This window comes from Pongo abelii, chromosome 6 (genome assembly GCF_028885655.2).
Source record: "Pongo abelii isolate AG06213 chromosome 6, NHGRI_mPonAbe1-v2.0_pri, whole genome shotgun sequence".
Taxonomy (NCBI): domain Eukaryota; kingdom Metazoa; phylum Chordata; class Mammalia; order Primates; family Hominidae; genus Pongo; species Pongo abelii.
The window spans coordinates 137,913,686-137,932,561 of NC_071991.2; the positions used below are offsets into that span (position 1 = coordinate 137,913,686).

The 18,876-nt window shown below is 49.5% G+C and overlaps 1 protein-coding gene across 8 annotated transcripts in view; it reads right to left on the reverse strand.

Annotated features, from left to right (window-relative positions):
* Positions 1 to 322: 322 nt before the first annotated feature.
* DENND2A (DENN domain containing 2A) overlaps positions 323 to 18,876 on the reverse strand; it is a 123,217-nt gene continuing 104,663 nt past the window's right edge. For 6 of the 8 annotated variants that reach the window (XM_024250469.3, XM_054559883.2, XM_054559882.2 and 3 more), the window contains 6 exons: positions 10,485 to 10,662; positions 8,918 to 8,959; positions 6,600 to 6,717; positions 5,441 to 5,686; positions 3,522 to 3,608; positions 325 to 2,627 (listed from right to left, as the gene is read on the reverse strand). In XM_024250469.3, the coding sequence (XP_024106237.2) occupies positions 2,596 to 2,627; positions 3,522 to 3,608; positions 5,441 to 5,686; positions 6,600 to 6,717; positions 8,918 to 8,959; positions 10,485 to 10,662 (703 nt within the window). In that variant the 3' untranslated portion in view covers positions 325 to 2,595. Of the gene's footprint in view, positions 2,628 to 3,521; positions 3,609 to 5,440; positions 5,687 to 6,599; positions 6,718 to 8,917; positions 8,960 to 10,484; positions 10,663 to 18,876 lie in introns of all 8 variants that reach the window. The other 2 variants (XM_054559885.2, XM_054559886.2) reach the window with 2 other exon arrangements.

Consider the following 18,876-nt stretch of genomic DNA (forward strand, 5'->3'; position numbering starts at 1 on the left):
GAGCCAAGGCGGGCAGATCACCTGAGGTCAGGAGTTTGAGACCAGCCTGGTCAACATGGTGAAACTCCGTCTCTACTAAAAATACAAAAATTAGCCGGGTGTGGTGGCGCCCACCTGTAATCCCAGCTACTCAGGAGGCTGAAGGGGGAGAATCGCTTGAACTTGGGAGGTGGAGGTTGCAGTGAGCCAAGATCATGCCACTGCACTCCAGCCTGGGCGACAGAGCGAGACTCCATCTCAAAAAAAAAAAAAAGTAAATAAATAAAAAAATAAAGTATGTATATTTTACTTTAAGCAAAAATGAAAATTAAGATGGGGCAAGTGTGCTAAGATACTTGTACAAAGATGCTTTTTTCGATGTTATGATGTTAAAAATTGGAAACGTCCTGCATGCATAAAGAGCCAAAGGCTGATGAACTAATAGCTTTTAGTATCCCCACAAAATGGAATGTTATGCGGTCATTGGGAATGTTGATAAAGATGTACATTTATTTGTTCGGAGTTATTAAGTAAACAATATAATGCGAAATAAGTTAAAAAAAAGAAAGTATATTCCAAAAAGTGACCCTTTCTGGGCAATATACAAATATGCAGACTATTAATAAAGTCGACTAGTCTGAGGAGCTTGCTAGATACATATATTCCTGAGCCCCCACACAAACTTGACTAATCCAAGGAGCTTGTTAGATACATATTCCTGAGCCCCCACACTCAAGGATTCAGGGATTCTCATTCAGGCATTCCCCCAGTCCCCACCCACACACACCCAGCCAGAGTTTTTTTCAGGAGTCTTGCTCTGTCATCCAGGCTGGAGTGCAGTGGCATGGTCTCGGCTCACTGCAACCTTCGCTCCCAAGTTCAAGAGATTCTTCTGCCTCAGCCTTCCAGGTAGTTGGGATTACAGGCACGCACCACCATGCCCGGCTAAGTTTTTCCTGTATTTTTAGTACAGATGGGGTTTTGCCATGTTGGCCAGGCTGATCTTGAACTCCTGACCTCAGGTGATCCATCTGCCTGCCTTGGCCTCTCAAAGTGCTGGGATTATAGGCGTGAGCCATTGCGCCTGGCCAGGCAGGTTAATTTTTATGCACAGCCTGGTTTCTACCATTCTGGGAGCATCTTTGAGAATTTGATGTAAACTGTGGATCCTCACCTCTGAAAATGTAATGGACACATCAAAGCCTGGGTAGAACTTGGAGGGGCGAGGTGGTCCATAACTCCAGCTAAGAGGAAGGATGAGAGGTCACCTCCCCTCATTTTCCTCGTTTCTATTTATCCTCGGAAGGCCCCTCGCTCCCCCTCCCTAAAGGTTGAGAACCCCTGCCAGGCAGCACAGCCCCTCTGGGCCATTGTTGAGGTCGGCGCCCCTCCCTTTTGTGTTTCTGTGAGGGTCCCTGTTGAGAGCTGAGGGCAGTGGTAGCCTGGTAATGGCCCTGAGGCTTGCTCTGAGAACCTGCCTCAGCTGCGTTCGGGGCTTTTCCTGCCTCCCCGCTGTCCCTGCTGTCCCCAATGTCCCCGCTGCAGGACTGTTCTTAGGTCGCCCTGAGGTTTTGGCCTTCTCCACATCCTCCCTGCTTCTGGTCCAGAAAACACAAGCTGCCTCTCTGGCTGCACATGGCTAATGATGCCGCCCCAGCATTCTCACCCTCCATCTTGTTACCATCAGCCGCAAAAGGTCCCTCCGCCCCCCACCGTGTACACGCAGTGCACATCCACTATTGCATTCATGCTGCTCTGGGCCCCTGGAATGAGACGGGAATGGGGTCAAAGTTGTGGCTATGTGTGGGAAGGTGGGCCGTAAGCAATGTCGTAAACTTGAGGACCTCTAGAACAGTTTACTAACCTCTTTTTGTGTGTGTGCCTCTAAAAGCCAGGGACTACTCAGGCAGTGGACAGTTCCATGGCTTCTAAGAGAACAGGGCAGTCAAGGAGTCAGGTCCATTTGGGAAGAGAGACGTCCATGGCCTCGGCCACCAGGTGGCATCACTGTCCCTTCTGGAAGAGCAGCGTGTCTGGGAAGCCACATCCGTCTACAGCTCCCGTTCCTCCCCAGCCTCCACCCTAGGGCAAGGGCCCAGCCTTTCACTAGGAGGCCTCACTCCCTGAACCCGAGGCACCGGCTCTGCCTCCTCCCCTCACAGTCCTCGTGTGTCCTCAGTCCCGCTCCGAGGAGCACCTCATTTCTGTTGCCCATCACCACCCCTCTTAGCTCCATTGCTGAGCGGCCGGATGGGACGAACGAGGGGAACGTGTAGGGCAGGACAGGCTCCTCTTGGCCTTGGCATAATAAACAGAAAACCCACACATTTTTCTTACTTTTAATATCTAAGATAAAAAAAACCCCAACCACCAAAACAACCCATTTACATGTCGGTGACACGCCTGGTCTCGGGCTCCCTTTCTGGGGCTGTCCTCCCAGGCGGCTCCCAGGTCCTCATCCAGGGGAGAGCCCAGCCTCGGCCAGAAGTCACCGCGGCCTCCAGTTCCGCACTGCGACAACCTGGGACCCAGCCTTTCAGAAAGGCCACCAGGAACTGTTTTTAAAGCATGGGGGCTGCACTAGGAGGAAGTTTTCCCTTGAGGCTAAGCTGAGAGTTATTTCTTGTGGAGAAATTTCATTTTATTGCCTAAAGAAAAGGAAAATGAGAACATTTCACAAGGCAGACAAAGGAGGGTGAGATAAATCTTGCCCTTTCCACCTAGAAGTGGTGTGGGTAACAGGGCCCCCACGCCACCCCGGGGAGCCTCATCCCTTGCTCTGGAGAAGCCAAAAGGGCTTTGTTCTTTCCAGAGATCCCCCTGGGGTCTTCCTCAGACTTGGGGGTGGTTTGAAAGGAAGACCATCAGAGCTGTCTAGGAGGGCTGGCTGCTTCTGTGGTAATAAAGGAAGCACCGAATTAACACATCCCTCAGGAGCCAGGGCAGGAGAAAGTGACCAGCAATGCTGTGTGTATTTAAAACACTCCGCTTCCAGGTAGCCCTCCATCCTGCAGGAGGCACAGATACCGCACCGTTCACAGGCCCTCTGGGAGGGCCTCACTGCTGCAGACACCTTCCTACTGGGGCCTCCGTCCTCTCTTTTGGCTGTCTTCATCCTCCCTTTCCCTGTAAGGGCCTTTTCACTGATTAAACTGCAGTCCTTGTAAGTGTCATGTTTCTACTTTCCAGAGGAATTTGGACACCAGTGCGAGTCTTTCTTGCCAGACATGCTTGTCTGGTTCCCGCCATGCTCCCTCGGCTCAGTTCCACTGAGATTCAACAGTGTAGGGGATCATAGAGAAAGAAGATAGCAAGAAAGCCCGGGGACCCAGAAAAGGAGGTGCTGGGGGCAGCGTTTCCTTTGTTTTCTCTTTGGGGACAGATTAGAACAGGAGGTTAAAATGCCAGTAGCATCTGCCCAGCGCAGGCCGTAGAGCTCTGCATTATTCAGGGTGCTGGCTCCAGTGGAGGGAACTGGCTGGGACTTCGAGACAGACAGCTCAGAGGCACACAGGCTGGGCATCCAGAGCCCGGGGCCTTACCTAGTCCCTTCAGGAACTTATTGACACCGCTGTGCTCTCCACTGGGGAGTGTTTCCAGATACTCTTGGGCTCGGACTTCAAACAGACCTGTTAACAAGAGAAATCCCAGCCATTTGAGTTCTTGGTCTTTGCACTTCTAAGTGTGTCCATTTCCTCCCTACCAGAGAAAAGAGAAATTTTGTTTCTGAGACTAAGCTGCTCCTATAAACATGCTCTGAATCAGGAGGTTTTATAAGGGTTTTATTGCTCTTATAATTGCCCCACCTGTGCAGTAACTCTCTTTGGAAAGCTATAAAGCCACCTCATAGATGAAATCCTATTTTTATTCAACAAACGCCTTCCAGGAGTCTACACTGTGCCAGGCGGGCAGTTTTAAAGATGAACCGGAGTGGCCAGTCATGGTGGCTCATGCCTGTAATCCCAGCACTTTGGGAGGCTGAGGTGGGCAGATCACCTGAGATCAGGAGTTCGAGGCCAGCCTGGCTAACATGGTGAAACCCTCTTTCTACTGAAAATACAAAAAATTAGCCAGGCATGGTGATGCACGCCTGTAATCCCAGCTACTCGGGAGGCCGAGGCAGGAAAATCACTTGAACCTGGGAGGCAGAGGTTGCAGTGAGCCAAGGTCGCGCCTTTGCACTCCAGCTTGGGCAACAAGAGCGAAACTCCGTCTCAAAAAAAAAAAAAAAAAAAAGGTTGAACCAGACTGTCCTGGCTCGGAAGGGGCACCTGTGCTCTCCCATTTCCCTGTATTCTCCTGTACGAGGGCCCTGGCCAAGTGGCTTAGTTTTCCGGGAGTCCCTCTGTGGATGTGTGGAGGGAGGATGGCTGGATAGGCCATCTCTTAGGCCGCTTCTCAGACCCCTGGGGTCTGAGCTTCAGGCACTCTGTCTTCATTGCTGACTGATCTTTCATGGACAGAGGGTTCTTTCCAGGGTGTTTTTTTGAGATAGAGTTTCGCTGTGCCACCCAGGCTGGAGTGTAATGGTGCCATTGTGCCTCACTGCAAGCTCTGCCTCCTGGGTTCAAGCGATTCTCCTGCCTCAGTCTCCTGAGTAGCTGGGATTACAGGCGCACACCACCACGCCTGGCTAATTTTCTTTATTTTTAGTAGAGACAGGGTTTCACCATGTTGGCCAGGCTGATTTCGAACTCCTGACCTCAGGTGATCCGCCTGCCTTGGCCTCCCAAAGTGCTGGGATTACAGGCGTGAGCCACCACACCTGGCTTCCAGATAATTTTTAAGCTTGTGTGTTTCACACCTCTCTTACCAAGTGATCTGTAAAGAGATATTTAAATGTAACTCATACTCTCCAATCAGTTTTCTTTTTTTCTTTTTCTTTTTTTTTTTTTTTTGAGATGGAGTCTCACTCTCTCAACCAGGCTGGAGTGCAGTGACATGATCTCGGCTTATTGCAACTTCCACCTCCCAGGCTCAAGTGATCCTCCCACCTCAGCCTCCTGAGGAGCTGGGACCACAGGCACACACCATCACGCCGATCTAATTTTTTAAAACATTTTTGTAGAAAAGGGGTTGCACCATGTTGTCCAGGCTGGTCTTGAACTCCTGACCTCAAGTGATCTGCATGCCTTGGCCTCCCAAAGTGCTGGGATTATAGGCGTGAGTCACCCACTGTGCCCAGCCTGAGAATTTCATCAGTTTGGAAAGAATGGGATAGAAGGAGACCTTGCCGCAGACACTGGAATGTGGCTCTGGGAGAGGCTGGCAGAGGGAACAGAGAAGCCAGGAGAGGGGGCCTTCCCACCAGCTCAGTCAGGGCATAACTGCAAGCTCTCTGGGGGAGGTGGACACAGTCCTGTCTGTGCCCCTGCCCTGTGATCTTTCTCCCTGCTCATCAGCCGCCTGGAATATAGGGAGCTCTAGCTGACTCAGCCCCAACAGAGAAGATGCCCCTCACCTTTGGCATCCTGCCGGCGCAGCTCCCGCTCCTGGATGAAGCCCCGAAACATCTGAGTCTCCATGAAGACCTCCAGGAAGTGGCGGAGGCTCTTGGAGGAGACAGCTTTGCGGAAGGCCTCCCGCTGCAGGGTTCTCTCTTCGCGCTCGCCCAACGTCAGGAACAAAGAGTAGTGTCCCACGATCTCCACGAAGAAGCGGACAAAGGCTTCAGACACCACCTCGTTCAAGGGGCTGGACTCTGGGCCTGAGTAAGGGGAGGAAAGGCCAGGAATGGTGAGGGCAGACAGGCTGGGCCAGAGCCCTTGAGACAAGCCAATTAGTAATCAAAGTACAGTAACTGCTAGTTCCCTTGATGGAAACTGCGATCATCCAGGAGGACGGTTACCCTAGGTTATTAAGACATTTCTTTCCCTGCTTAATTTTTTAAATTTTAGATTGTTAAAAAAGTTTTTATTTTTATTTTGTTTTTATTTTTTGAGATGGAGTCTCACTCTGTTGCCCAGGCTGGAGTGCAGTGGCGTAATCCTGACTCACTGCAACCTCTGCCTCCTGGGTTCAAGCAATTCCTCAGCCTCAGCCTCCCAAGTAGCTGGGATTATGGGTGTGAGCCACCACGCCCAGCTAATTTTCGTATTTTTAGTAGAGATGGGGTTTCACCATGTTGGCCAAGCTGGTCTCGAACTCTTGAACTCAAGTGATCTGCCCCCCTCGGCCTCCCATAGTGCTGGGATTACAGGTGTGAGCCACCCCGCCTGACCACAGTTTTTAATTTTTGATTTTTTGAGATGGGGTCTCACTCTGTTGCCCAGGCTGGAGTGCAGTGGTGTGGCTCACTGCAGCCTCAACCTCCTGGGCTCAAGGGATCCTCCTGCCTCAGCCTCCCGAGTAGCTGGGACCACAGGCATGTGCCACCATGACCAGATAATTTCCACGTCCCCCTTTTAAACAGGTACTTTAAGGCCAAAATGGGGGAGGTGGGAAAATCTTTCCCACAATTCGTCGTGAGAATGAAATCAAGATAAACAGAATGAGGCCCCGGTTTCTCTCCTTATGTCTCCCTTGCCGATTTCCCTCCTTGGCCCTTAGCCACTGCCCATTTGTTCCCTGGCCCTCAGAGTGGAAGGGAGAGACCCACTGGGAGGTGGCTGAACACTTACCATGCCTGCCGTCCAGGGGCCCTTCATCCTGCTCACAAGCCAGCTCGTTCCTCTGTTCCAGAATGTGTTCCAGGGCCACCTGAAGCTTCCGGGGCAGGATGGAGTCCTCATCGTCCATCTGGAAAGCAGAGGTAGCAGGTGGGCTTATGGGCATGGTGGCTGCGTCCTGGCTGCAGGACACACTGGAGTCACTGCAGGGCAGGCCTGGCTCAGTCTCCAGTTTCATGGAAGGAATACAACTGAAAGCCAGAGGTCTGAGGTTTCAATCTTGAGCCTACTTTTTTTTGTTGTTTTGAGACAGAGTTTCATTCTTGTCGCCTAGGCTGGAGTGCAATGGTGCAATCTTGGCTCACTGCAACCCCTGCCTCCCGGATTCAAGCAATTCTCCTGCCTCAGCCTCCCAAATAGCTGGAACTACAGGCGTGTGCCACCACTCCCGGCTAATGTTTTGTATTTCTAGTAGAGAAGGGGTTTCACTATGTTAGCCAGGCTGGTCTCAAACTCCTGACCTCAGGTGATCCGCCCACCTTGGCCTCCCAAAGTGCTGGGATTACAGGCCTTAGCCACTGCACCCGGCTGAGCCTACTTTTTACAAGCAACGGGAGCCTCATTTTCCCCACTTGTAAAATGGACTACCAGTCAATCTGTACCTTGTTGTGAAGCTAAAATGGACTACAATTACCCTGTGAAAGGGCTTGGCACTGAGAGGATACTCAATAGATGATTTCCACTGCCCCATCCTGTAGGGTAGCTAGTGGATTCTGGTAACCAGGGGATTCTGGCCAGGGCAGATGGCCTGCGTGATCCAAGGCTGGCTTTGGGATCTGGGCCTCAGAGCAGGAGGGTCTCGGGAAGGGCCTACCCTGTGGGCCTTGAGGAAGTGAAAGTAATGATAAAAAAAAAACAGCATTAATGCTACTGAACTTTTCAGCAATGTGGCAACACTTGGAAGTAATCCATCAGAATGCCCAGAGAAATGTTCTGTAATTACTGTAATTACTTCTTGCAAGATCTGATAGAAGTTAGGCCTCTCTAGCAAATGATAAAAAGAAAATACATGTGTGTTACCTTCTCTGCTAGTGAAAGTAACTGATGATCATTATAAAAATATATGAATGTACTAAAGCAATTTCAGATCACTCATAATCTGTCTCCTTTCAGTCTCCCTCCCCAAGACAACAAGCATTAATGTTTTAGTGGGTTTTCCTTTCAGTCCTTTTAAGGTGCACGTGCACGCACACACACATACACACACATATATATACATATATATTTTTTTCCTGTCTCCTTTTCTCTCCTTTTTTGTTCTTCAGGAAAGAGTTTCACTCTGTCTTTCAGGCTGGAGTACAGTGGCACAATCTCAGCTCACTGCAGCCTTGACCTCCCAGGCTTAAGTGATCCTCCTGCCTCAGCCTCCTGAGTAGCTGCTGGGACTACAGGTGCACACCAGCAGGCCTGGGTAATTTTTTAATTTTTTTGTAGACACAAGGGTCTCACCATGTTGTCCCAGGCTGGTCTTTAACTCCTGGGCTCAAGTGATCCTCCTGTGTCAGCCTCTGGAGGTGCTGGGATTACAGGCGTGAGACACCAGGCTGGGGCAAATATTCTTTAAATGCATATTAAAGTTGGGCATGGTGGTGCATGCCTCCAGCTACTGAGGAGACTGAGGTGGGAAGATCACTTGAGGCCAGGAGTTTGAGACCAGCCTGGGCAACAGAGTGAGACCCTGTCTTTTTTTTTTTTTGGAGATGGAATCTCACTTGTTGCCCAGGCTGGAGTGCAGTGGCGCAATCTCAGCTCACTGCAACCTCCACCTCCCAGGTTCAAGTAGTTCTCCTGTCTAAGCCTCCCAAGTAGCTGAGACTACAGGTGCCCGCCACCACGCCTGGCTAATTTTTGTATTTTTAATAGAGATGGGGTTTCACCATATTAGTCAGGCTGGTCTCGAACTCCTGACCTCAGGCGATCCACCTGTCTCAGCCTCCCAAAGTGCTAGGATTACAGGTGTAAGCCACTGCACCCAGCTATTTTTAAAAATGAAAAATCTAGGTGCCTATAGTTATAAGATTACAAAGATTCTTTTTCTAATTGTTAGAAAACCATTTTGTGTCAGAACACGTGGAAAGCAATCCTTTGCCCAAACCCTTCCTTTCTGCCCCTTGCCTTCTGGCTTGTCCTCAGCCCAGCCCCGTCCTGGGGTCACACAGCTCTGCCACCCTGCTCTGCAATCCCAGGGAGCCTTTCCAAGCCTGGAGAGCTGAGCCCCAAACAACAAATAGGTAAAGACAAAGGGAGCAGGAGGTCGTTGCTGGCCTCACCTGTCTGAGGAAACGGCTGTTGACGAGGTCAACCACAAGGACCTATGAGATGAGAAGAAAGGGACTGTTACTGTCACCAGGGCTTCTGGGATAGGGATGGACTCGTAGCCTTCTTCCTTCTTGGCATGCAGAGAGGCAGCTGGGGCGGGGCTGGGGGTGAGCCATTTGTGGTTTCCTGACATTGCCACGGTAGCCACAGATAATGAAGAGCAGGGCTGGGGAGGGTCCTTCCTGAACTGCATGCTTTCAACACCGACACCGCAGGCTGGGACGCATGTGTGCTGTGGCTGGACTCCCTGCCTGGCTCTCACACTGGCTGAGGCAGAGCTTCTCACGCTGCCTTTTAGGGTGTGGGCTACTGAGGTGGGCAAAAGACGCTGCAGGCCTCCCTGGTTCCCACCCTAGGGCCCCTGCCTTGTCCTTCCCCCAGCTGCCCACTTAACCGTGTCATTTCCCTCCAGGGGAGAGGAGGAGAGAAACCCACCTGGAGACTCGGTTAGGCTTTGGGCTTTCACTGCTGAAGGCTTTCAGGATAAAGCACTTCTTCCCTCATCCTCAGAGTGAGAATGAGACCTGGGACAGGACCAGGGTGGGGCAAGTGAGGTGCCTGGGGCGCAAAGGTCACACAAGTGCTGCTGCTACTAAGAGCACGACCCTCACTCAGACTCCAGCCAAGGCCACTGGCCGTGATGGAGGAGGAACCAGGGGCCTGGATGGTCACCATGACAACAGCTGGAAACATGTGAGTTCTCCCATATCCCAGAGACCTGCCCAGGAGCGGAGGGCCACCTCTCCTTCCTTCCCACTCACACCCTCTGGGGTTGAACTGAGCCACCTGCAGGAGCACAGGGCACCCAGACGAACTCCTGGCTGCCCTCAAGCCTGCACTGAAAGCCCTAAGGCCGGTGGGTGATGTTTAATGGGGCGTTAGGACTATCTGGGCAATTAGAGGAGCAGCTTCTAGGGACCCAGACAGAACTGCAGGACAGAGGGACAGGCGTTCCTCCTGGAGCTTCAGGGCTGAGCAACAATATTTAAGCTTCCTTCTCTGACTGCTGGAAGTCCCCAGTCCTTGGGGTCGAAACCATTTAGAGGAAGGGACTGGGGCTAAGTAACTCCAGAAGTGCCAAGCAGGACTTTCCCCGCTTCAATGCTAAACTGGACACCCAGAACTTGGGGATTAAAAACATTTTTAACGGATATGACAAGGGACCAGATCTTGCTAGCTCCTCCATGTGGGGGAGTGGACGAGAGGGCGGGGGAGAGGAGAGGGCTATTAATGACTTAAGAGTTTTGACATCTGGCTAAATTGTTCATTGCTGACCTTCTCAAGGGGTGCTCGTACCAGGCATTTCATTTGGAAGGGAAAACAGTGTTTGCAGTCACTGACGGTCTGACTGAGTTAGCCTCTGGGCAGGACCCATGCCAGACAAAGCCCTGGTGCCCCCGCGCCCTGCTCCCCAACACTGCTGGCTCTGAGAACCGCTCCATGATGCCTGCAAGGCCAGCGCCCCGCTCTGTTCTCTGTACCCTACAGGGAGGGGGACAGGGCCGAGTGGGAGCTCACCTCTTCCAGCGGCAGCTCCCTGAGCAGCGGCAGCGAGCTGGAGAGCAGCCCGATGAGGAAGGGCGTCGGAGAGCACACGATGTCGACCATGGAGGGTGGCAGCACCGGGATGTAGGTGTGCTGCCAGGTGAAGGGGTAGATCAGCGCCACCATCGCGTGGCAGCACTTGGACAGGGTGCTGCAGCCAGGGAGAGAACAGGGAAAGAGGCAGGCTCAGCGAGGGCCCAGGGAAGCCTCCAGGGGAGAAGGCTTCTCCCAGAGGCAGGATGATTAGGAAAGGATACACGTGGATCGGGTGGAGCACATGATGGTCTCAGCACAGGCCACACCAGGCACTTAGAGCCTATGTGAGAGGCTTGGAGGCATAGCTACAGGGACGAGTTTAATGTCCTGGATAATTTTTACAAGTGCGTTTTCACATGTGAGCTACACACCCTGCACCCTCCCGCCCTGACCTTTTTTTGTGAGCTATACTCTTGTAAGTTTTTTATTTATTTATTTATTTATTTTTAATTTTTTTGAGACGGAGTCTCACTCTGTTGCCCAGGCTGGGGTGCAGTGACACAACCTCTGCCTCCCAGGTTCAAGCAATTCTCCCACCTCAGCCTCCTGAGTAGCTGGGACTACAGGCACGCGCCACCACACCTGGCTAATTTTTGTATTTTTAGTAGCGATGGGGTTTCACCATGTTGGTCAGGCTGGTCATGAACTCCTGACTTCAAGTGATCCGACCACCTCAGCCCCTCAAAGTGCTGGGATCACAGGTGTGAGCCACCGTGCCTGGACTCTTGGAAGGTTTTAATTTACATTCATTTCCACCCTTACTCCCTGCCCCCACCCAAACAAAACAAAAACACAAACAGTGAAAGCCTATTTTCTCATGAATGCTCCTTCTCTTACTGAAGATCTGAAGATGCTTTCTATTGAAACACTGTAGCTTTTGCTTTGTTCTGTTCCAAGCACTGTCTCAGCTGAGCATGAACACCTAGGAAATCCGGGAAAAGGACAGAAAACTCCTTTGGTACTCACATGCCAGCGGTCAGCTCCAAATGGGTTCATGTAAAAGTGAAGCTCATATACAGTTGAGCCTTACCCAGAATTCTGGTCAAAGATGATATGCTAGAGATGACTGAGGGCTGCCGGGCGTGGTGGCTCATGCCTATAATCCCAGCACTTTGGGAGGCTGAGGTGGGTGGATCACCTGAGGTCAGGAGTTCGAGACCAGCCTGGATAACATGGTGAAATTCCGTCTCCACTAAAAATACAAAAAATTAGCCAGGCATGGTGTACGCCCAGCTACTCAGGAGGCTGAGGCAGGAGAATTGCTTGAACCCAGGAGGTGAAGGTTGCAGTGAGCTGAGATTGCACCACTGCACTCCAGCCTGGGCAACAAGAATGAAACTCCATCTCAAAAAAAAAAAAAAAAAAAAAAAAAAAAAGATATGACTGAGGGCTAACCATTTTATGCATCAAAACTTTTAAAAATAATAACATTGGGAGAGGCCAGGCACAGTGACTGATGCCTGTAATCCCAGCACTCTGGGAGGCTGAGGTGGTCAGAAGTTCAAGACCAGCCTGGCCAAAATGGTGAAACCTCGTCTCTATCAAAAAATACAAAAATTAGCTGGGTGTGGTGATGCACGCCTGTAATCCCACCTACTCTGGAGGCTGAGGTGGGAGGATTGCTTGAACCTGGGAGGCGGAGGTTTCAGTGAGCCGAGATTGCGCCATTGCACTCCAGCCTGGATGACAGAGTGAGGCACTGTCTCAAAAACAGAAACAAAACACCAAAAAAACACTGGGAGAAATATTGGGAGTTTCTCTTCAAGAAAAATGGTCAGGCTGGGTGCAGTGGCTCATGCCTATAATCATAGCATTTTGGGAGGCCAAGGTGAGTGGATCACCTGAGATCAGGAGTTCGAGACCAGTCTGGCCAACATGGTGAAACCCCATCTCTACTAAAAATAGGAGAGGATGTGGAGAAATAGGAACACTTTTACACTGTTGGTGGGACTGTAAACTAGTTCAACCATTGTGGAAGACAGTGTGGCGATTCCTCAAGGATCTAGAACTAGAAATACCATTTGACCCAGCCATCCCATTACTGGGTATATACCCAAAAGGATTATAAATCATGCTGCTATAAAGGCATGTGCACATGTATGTTTATTGTGGCACTATTCACAATAGCAAAGACTTGGAACCAACCCAAATGTCCAACAATGATAGACTGGATTAAGAAAATGTGGCACATATACACCATGGAATACTATGCAGCCATAAACAAGGATGAGTTCATGTCCTTTGTAGGGACATGGATGAAGCTGGAAACCATCATTCTCAGCAAACTATCGCAAGAACAAAAAACCAAACACCACATGTTCTCACTCATAGGTGGGAATTAAACAATGAGAACACTTGGACACAGGAAGGGGAACATCACACACCGGGGCCTGTCGTGGGGTGGGAGGAGGGGGTAGGGATAGCATTAGGAGATATACCCAATGTAAATGATGAGTTAATGGGTACAGCACACCAACATGGCACATGTATACATATGTAACAAACCTGCACGTTGTGCACATGTACCCTATTTTTTATTATACTTAAAGTATAATAAAAAAACAAAACAACAACAACAACAAAATATATGTATGTATTAAAATATCATGTTCCAGTTGAGCCCAGGAGATTGAGACCAACCTGGGCAACATGGTGGGGCCTTGTTTCTACAAAAAAAAAAAAAAAAAAAAAAATAGCCTTTGGTGGTGACATGTGCCTGAGGTCCCAGCTACTCAGGAAGCTGAAGTGGGAAGATTACCTGAACCTGGAAGGTCGAGGCTGCAGTGAACCGTGATCGTGTCACTGCACTCCAGCATGGATGACAGAGGGAGACCCTGTCTCAACAACAACAAAATCATCATTGTTGTACATGACAAATATATGCCATCTTTATATGACAATTAAAATAATTAAAATTAAAAAATACATGTACACATAGCCTTCTTTTCCACTTCCCAGTTTGGGGGCCCTTAGACTAATAATGGTACTATTGAATCTTGTTCATTTATCACCCTGTCTCTTAACCTTCCTGTTCCCTGTCTTTGCAAATAATCGTTCTCCTGATACTCACTGGAGTCATGAAATACCTCTTAGCAGCATGGCATCCATGCATTGCACTGATATTCAGTCCTTATCTTTTCTTTCAAATGATCACCGCCAAGATGAGAAAAACGCTACCCCAAGATTTCATTCTTATCCCTATACTGTCTTCTTTATTAGCTGGGTAAGAGTAAGACATTGCATTTGGAAGATACCAAGAAAAAAAAAGAGTGAGAGAATAATGAAGTTAGGACTTATATTAAGGAGAATACTATCAATAATCCAGCCAGAGCTTAGGGTGAAGTGACTTCTATGTCTTTCTTTTTTTTTTTTTTTTTTTTTTTGAGACAGAATTTCACTCTGTCTCTCAGGCTGGAGTGCAGTGGCATGATCTCGGCTCACTGCAACCTCCCCCTCCCGTGTTCAAGCGATACTCCTGCCTCAGCCTCCTGCGTAGCTGAGATTACAGGCATGCGCCACCATGCCCGGCTAATTTTTGTATTTTTGGTAGAGACAGGGTTTCACCATGTTGGTCAGCCTGGTCTCAAACTCCTGACCTCAGGTGATCTGCTTGCCTTGGCTCCCCAAAGTGCTGGGATTAAGGGCGTGAGCCACCGCATCTGGCCAACTTCTATGTCTTTGGAAGGATCTAGATCTACATCTTCTGTCAAAGCAGAGATACCTTTTCCTAAGGCATCACTTCCTCTCAAATATTCAAGAATGTTAATACTTTTAGTTAATTCCTTACCATTTGTGTTTTAGTTCCTTGATATATAAACCACTGAATGTACTGAATTCTCTTTGTTCTAAATTTTTTTATTTTATTTTGGGACTAATCTATGTTGATGCTTGGAGCCAGGCTACAAAGTTGCTATGCTTGTGTGCTATGGTTGTAAGGTCAGGACTTAGAAAATCAGAACATTAACATACACATGAGGATAGTTGTTTCTAGAGCAAGATTTTTCAGACTATAGTTTGCAGCCCATTAGTGGGTCTTGAAATCATTTTAAAGGGTTGCAATCAGCATTAAAAACAAGACCAAAAAGAATAGAATAGAAAATAAGAGAGTGTGCTGCATGTTTCCCAGCTGTAAATAACTATGTGTGTGTCGGCCGGCCACAGTGGCTCACGCCTGTAATCCTAGCACTTTGGGAGGCTGAGGAGGGTGGATCACCTGAGGTCAGGAGTTCGAGGCCAGACTGACCAACATGGAGAAACCCCGTCTCTACTAAAAATACAAAAAAAAAAAAAAAAAAAAAAATGAGCCGGGCATGGTGACGCATGCCTGTAATCCCAGCAACTCAGGAGGCTGAGGCAGGAGAATCGCTTGAACCCAGGAGACGGAGGTTGCAGTGAGCCGAGAACACGCCATTGCACTCCAGGCTGGGCAACAAAAGCGAAACTCTGTCTCAAAGGAAAACAACAACAACAACAACAACAAAACAACTATCTGTGTGTCTGTGGTGGGGGCGGGTGGGAAGGCACACCCTGGGTCTGATTGTAAAATGTACTTCTCATTGTGGGCTGCAATGAAAAGGGCTTGAAGCCAATGATTTGGACTAGAAGATTGGGAGTGGGTGCCGGGCGCGGTGGCTCACGCCTGTAATCCCAGCACTTTGGGAAGCTGAGGCTGAGGTAGGTACAACACCTGAGGTCAGGAGTTTGAGACCAGCCTGGCCAACATGTTGAAAACCTGTCTCTACAGAAAATACAAAAAAATTAGCCAGATGTGGTGGCAGGTGCCTGTAGTCTCAGCTACTCGGGAGGGAGGCTGAGGCAGGAGAATCGCTTGAACCCGAGAGGCAGAAGTTGTTGTGAGTCAAGATCACGCCGCTGCAACAGAGTGAGACTCCGTCTCAAAAAAATAAAAGAGACCTTAAGAAGGAAATCCTTGCATGAAGGTATTTTGCATGAAACCAGTCTCTTTTTATAGGACGTTTGCCAAAGTGCCTAAATGTGACTTGGAAATGAAGTGGTTCATGAGAAGATCCATGGTCCATTTCCCTAGTCTTTGAAACTCTGACTTTAGTCCATTAAAGGAGAAGCAGAAACGCAGTATTTGTGTTTAAGATTCCTTTTACATTTCAGAGTTGTGGTTCAAGCACTTTTGACTTCACAGTTACAGAATGACAGAATTTAGACCTGGAAGAGATCTTGGGGGTTGAGTTCAGTTTCTTTTGGATTTTTAAGGTAGGAAGAGTGAGGCTAAATGAGGCTAAAGTAACTCTGAATGTAGGATGGGGCAGAGTAGGGAGAGAAGGGTCCTGCAGACTGGAGAAGGCAAGATTGCTGCTCAGAGGAATGCAGGCATGAGGAGGCACCCTACGATCCAGGCACAGTGGCATGTGCCTGTAGTCCCAGCTACTGAATCCCAGAGGCTGAGGTGGGAGGATCTCTTGAGCCCCGGAGTTCAAGTCCAGCCTGGGCAACATAGTTAGATCCCCATCTCTAAAACAAAAAATTACACGTACATAAAAAGGAGGCACAGTGAAGACAGCCTATGTGTGGTTTTTTTTTTTCAATCATTGCAATAGAAAAACAAAACAAAAACATGTTTAACTTTTTTTCCCAACTCAAAGAAAAGGCTAACTGCTTTTTTTTTTTGAGACAGTGTCTTACCCTGTTGCCAGGCTGGAGTGCAGTGGCACGATCTCGGCCCATTGCAACCTCTGCCTCCCAGGTTCAAGCAATTATTCTGCTTCAGCCTCCCAAGCAGCTGGGACTACAAGTGTGCGCCACCATGCCTGGCTAATTTTTTGTATTTTTGGTAGAGACGGGGTTTCACCATGTTGGCCAGGATGGTCTCGATTTCTTGACCTCATGATCCACCCGCCTCAGCCTCCCAAAGTGCTGGGATTACAGGCGTGAACCACTGCGCCTGGCCAGCTACCTCCGTTTTTGCTTCCTTGTGGTCTCATTCCTAGAAGGAGGAAGTACAAGGGGCTGCTCCCTTCTCCTTGCTGTACAGCCCCTTGGGACTCCTTTCTGTACAGCCCTTTGGGACTCCTAAAGCCCTATGTTGCCTTCAGTGACAGAGAGGCCCCTAGGGCCTGGGACACCCGGAGGCCCTGGTTCAGCTGCAGTGAGTGTGAACCATCTGGAGGAGAACGTCGTGAGAGCAAGGTCAGGAAACATGACCAGCAATGCCGGTGCTAGATGCAGAGGCTGGTGGAGAAACCTAACAGAAAGAAAGCCATCGTTCACTCAGTGAACTGGATGCATGGGGCTCCAGCACAGCATTGTTCAGGCTTGATGCGACAAATGATGACGACTCGGCTGGGGAACCAGCTGGCCGCGTGGGAGGAGCTGCCCCTGTTTGTTGACTATCTCCTGTGGCAAGTTTGTTTTGAGTAGTCTGATCCCACTGTTGTGGCTGCAGCGAACGTTTCTATACCAGGTTATCACGAATACCTCGTTAACCGGAGCCCATGGAGCACAGGGTGCTGGAGACAATATGGCAACAAGCAGGCAGGTGAAGGGGTCTCATTCCTCTTGCTCTCTAGCCCACATCAACATTTTTTCTTTTTTTAGATGGAGTCTCACTCTCTCGCCCAGACTGGAGTGCAGTGGCACGATCTCGGCTCATTGCAACCTCCACCTCCTGGGTTCAAGCGATTCTCCTGCCTCAGTCTCCCAAGTAGCTGGGATTACAGGCATGTGCCACCAATGCCTGGTTAATTTTTTTTTTTTTTTTTTTTTTGAGACGGAGTCTTGCTCTGGCACCCAGGCTGGAGTGCAATGGTGCGATCTTGGCTCACTGCAACCTCTGCCTCCAGGGTTCAAGTGATTCTCCTGCCTCAGCCTCCCAAATTGCTGGGATTACAGGCACGTGTCACCACGCCCGGCTAATTTTTGTATTCTTAGTAGAGACGGGGTTTCACCATGTTGGCCTGGCTTATCTCTAACTCTTGACCTCATGATCCGCCCACCTCAGCCTCCCAGAGTGCTGGGATTACAGGCATGAGCCACCGTGCCCGGCCCACACCAATGTTCTAAAAACAATTCTGCCCCTAAACACTAAAAGGAAAGGTCAAATTTTGTGAATAATTCCATGAGTGGCAGCCGTTTCCTCAAAATAAATGATAGAGCAGGAAAGATTATTTTGAATGGAGCTTGTTTCTCTCAATCCCTGATGCAAGTGGTAATAAAATTTTATTCCCCGACTTGTGAAGGCCAGAGGAGCCCTCAAGGAGGGGGATGGGAGGTGGGCACTAGTGGGACTGGTGGTCCCTTAGGAACATGCCAATAGTCAGTGGTTCTGGGGATGCCAGGGATGACTGGTCAAGAGGGCTTGCTGCAGAGCGTGGAGGTGGAGGGGCTGGAGAAGAGGCAGTGTTTTTGAAGGAAGCCATAGAAAGAGAGTCCTCGCTTGCAGCTGGCTTGCATTACAGTGGTGTGGAGGAAAGAAACGCCAGCACTCACAGCTGTGATCAATTGTACAAAAATGGGGCAGGGAAGAGAAGGCCCCAGTGGGAGGTTGGCTGGGCTGCAGGGTTAAAAGTTGGGCATGGGTGAGAAGGGTTGGGTCCAAGGATGTTTTGCAGTTGGGTGGTGGTTCCTGAGGGTTGGAGCAGTATTCCAGAACATCAGGACACATTTGTAAGGAATGCCAAAGTTTTCCTGGAGCCGACTCTTTAGCTCTGGTTGCTACCAAGCCTCTGCTCCATACTTGGTGTTCCTATGCTCAGCTAGCTGGCTTCCAACTCTCTATGAACCAGTAAGGATCCAGCACAGAGCTTCCTCTAAGATGCTACCAGAAAAGTAAATGAAGAATTTCCCGAATTAGAGGAACACCCCAGGAACTGGAAGGCTGATTCAGTGAATACCCTTTAGTATCCCAAGCAAAGTAGCTCTCCTATTGGTGCTCCACTCCCGAGAACATGAGTGAAAGGTAAACTCAGGCGTGGTCTGGTGCCTGGTGAAACCTACCAGGAGGGGGAGTCACCATGCAGTGGCTCCTGGTTTCCATCACTGTACTTGCAAACCCTGAGGCCGTATGCCACACAGTTGAAAACGAACACGGGCTGGGCTTCAAGACAACTAGTTCTGTTACCCTCTGCGTGATCTCAGGTAAAGGCCTTAACTGCTCCAGGCCTCAGATTCTCACCTGTGAAATAACTAAAGTAGACTAGATCATCACTAGATCGTTGCTGATGTCCTTCCAGCTTCTTTTTTTTTTTAATTTTTTACTTTTTGAGATGGAGTTTCGCTCTTGTTGCCCAGGCTGGAGCGCAATGCCATCGTCTCAGCTCACTGCAACCTCTGCCTCAGGGGTTCAAGTGATTCTCCT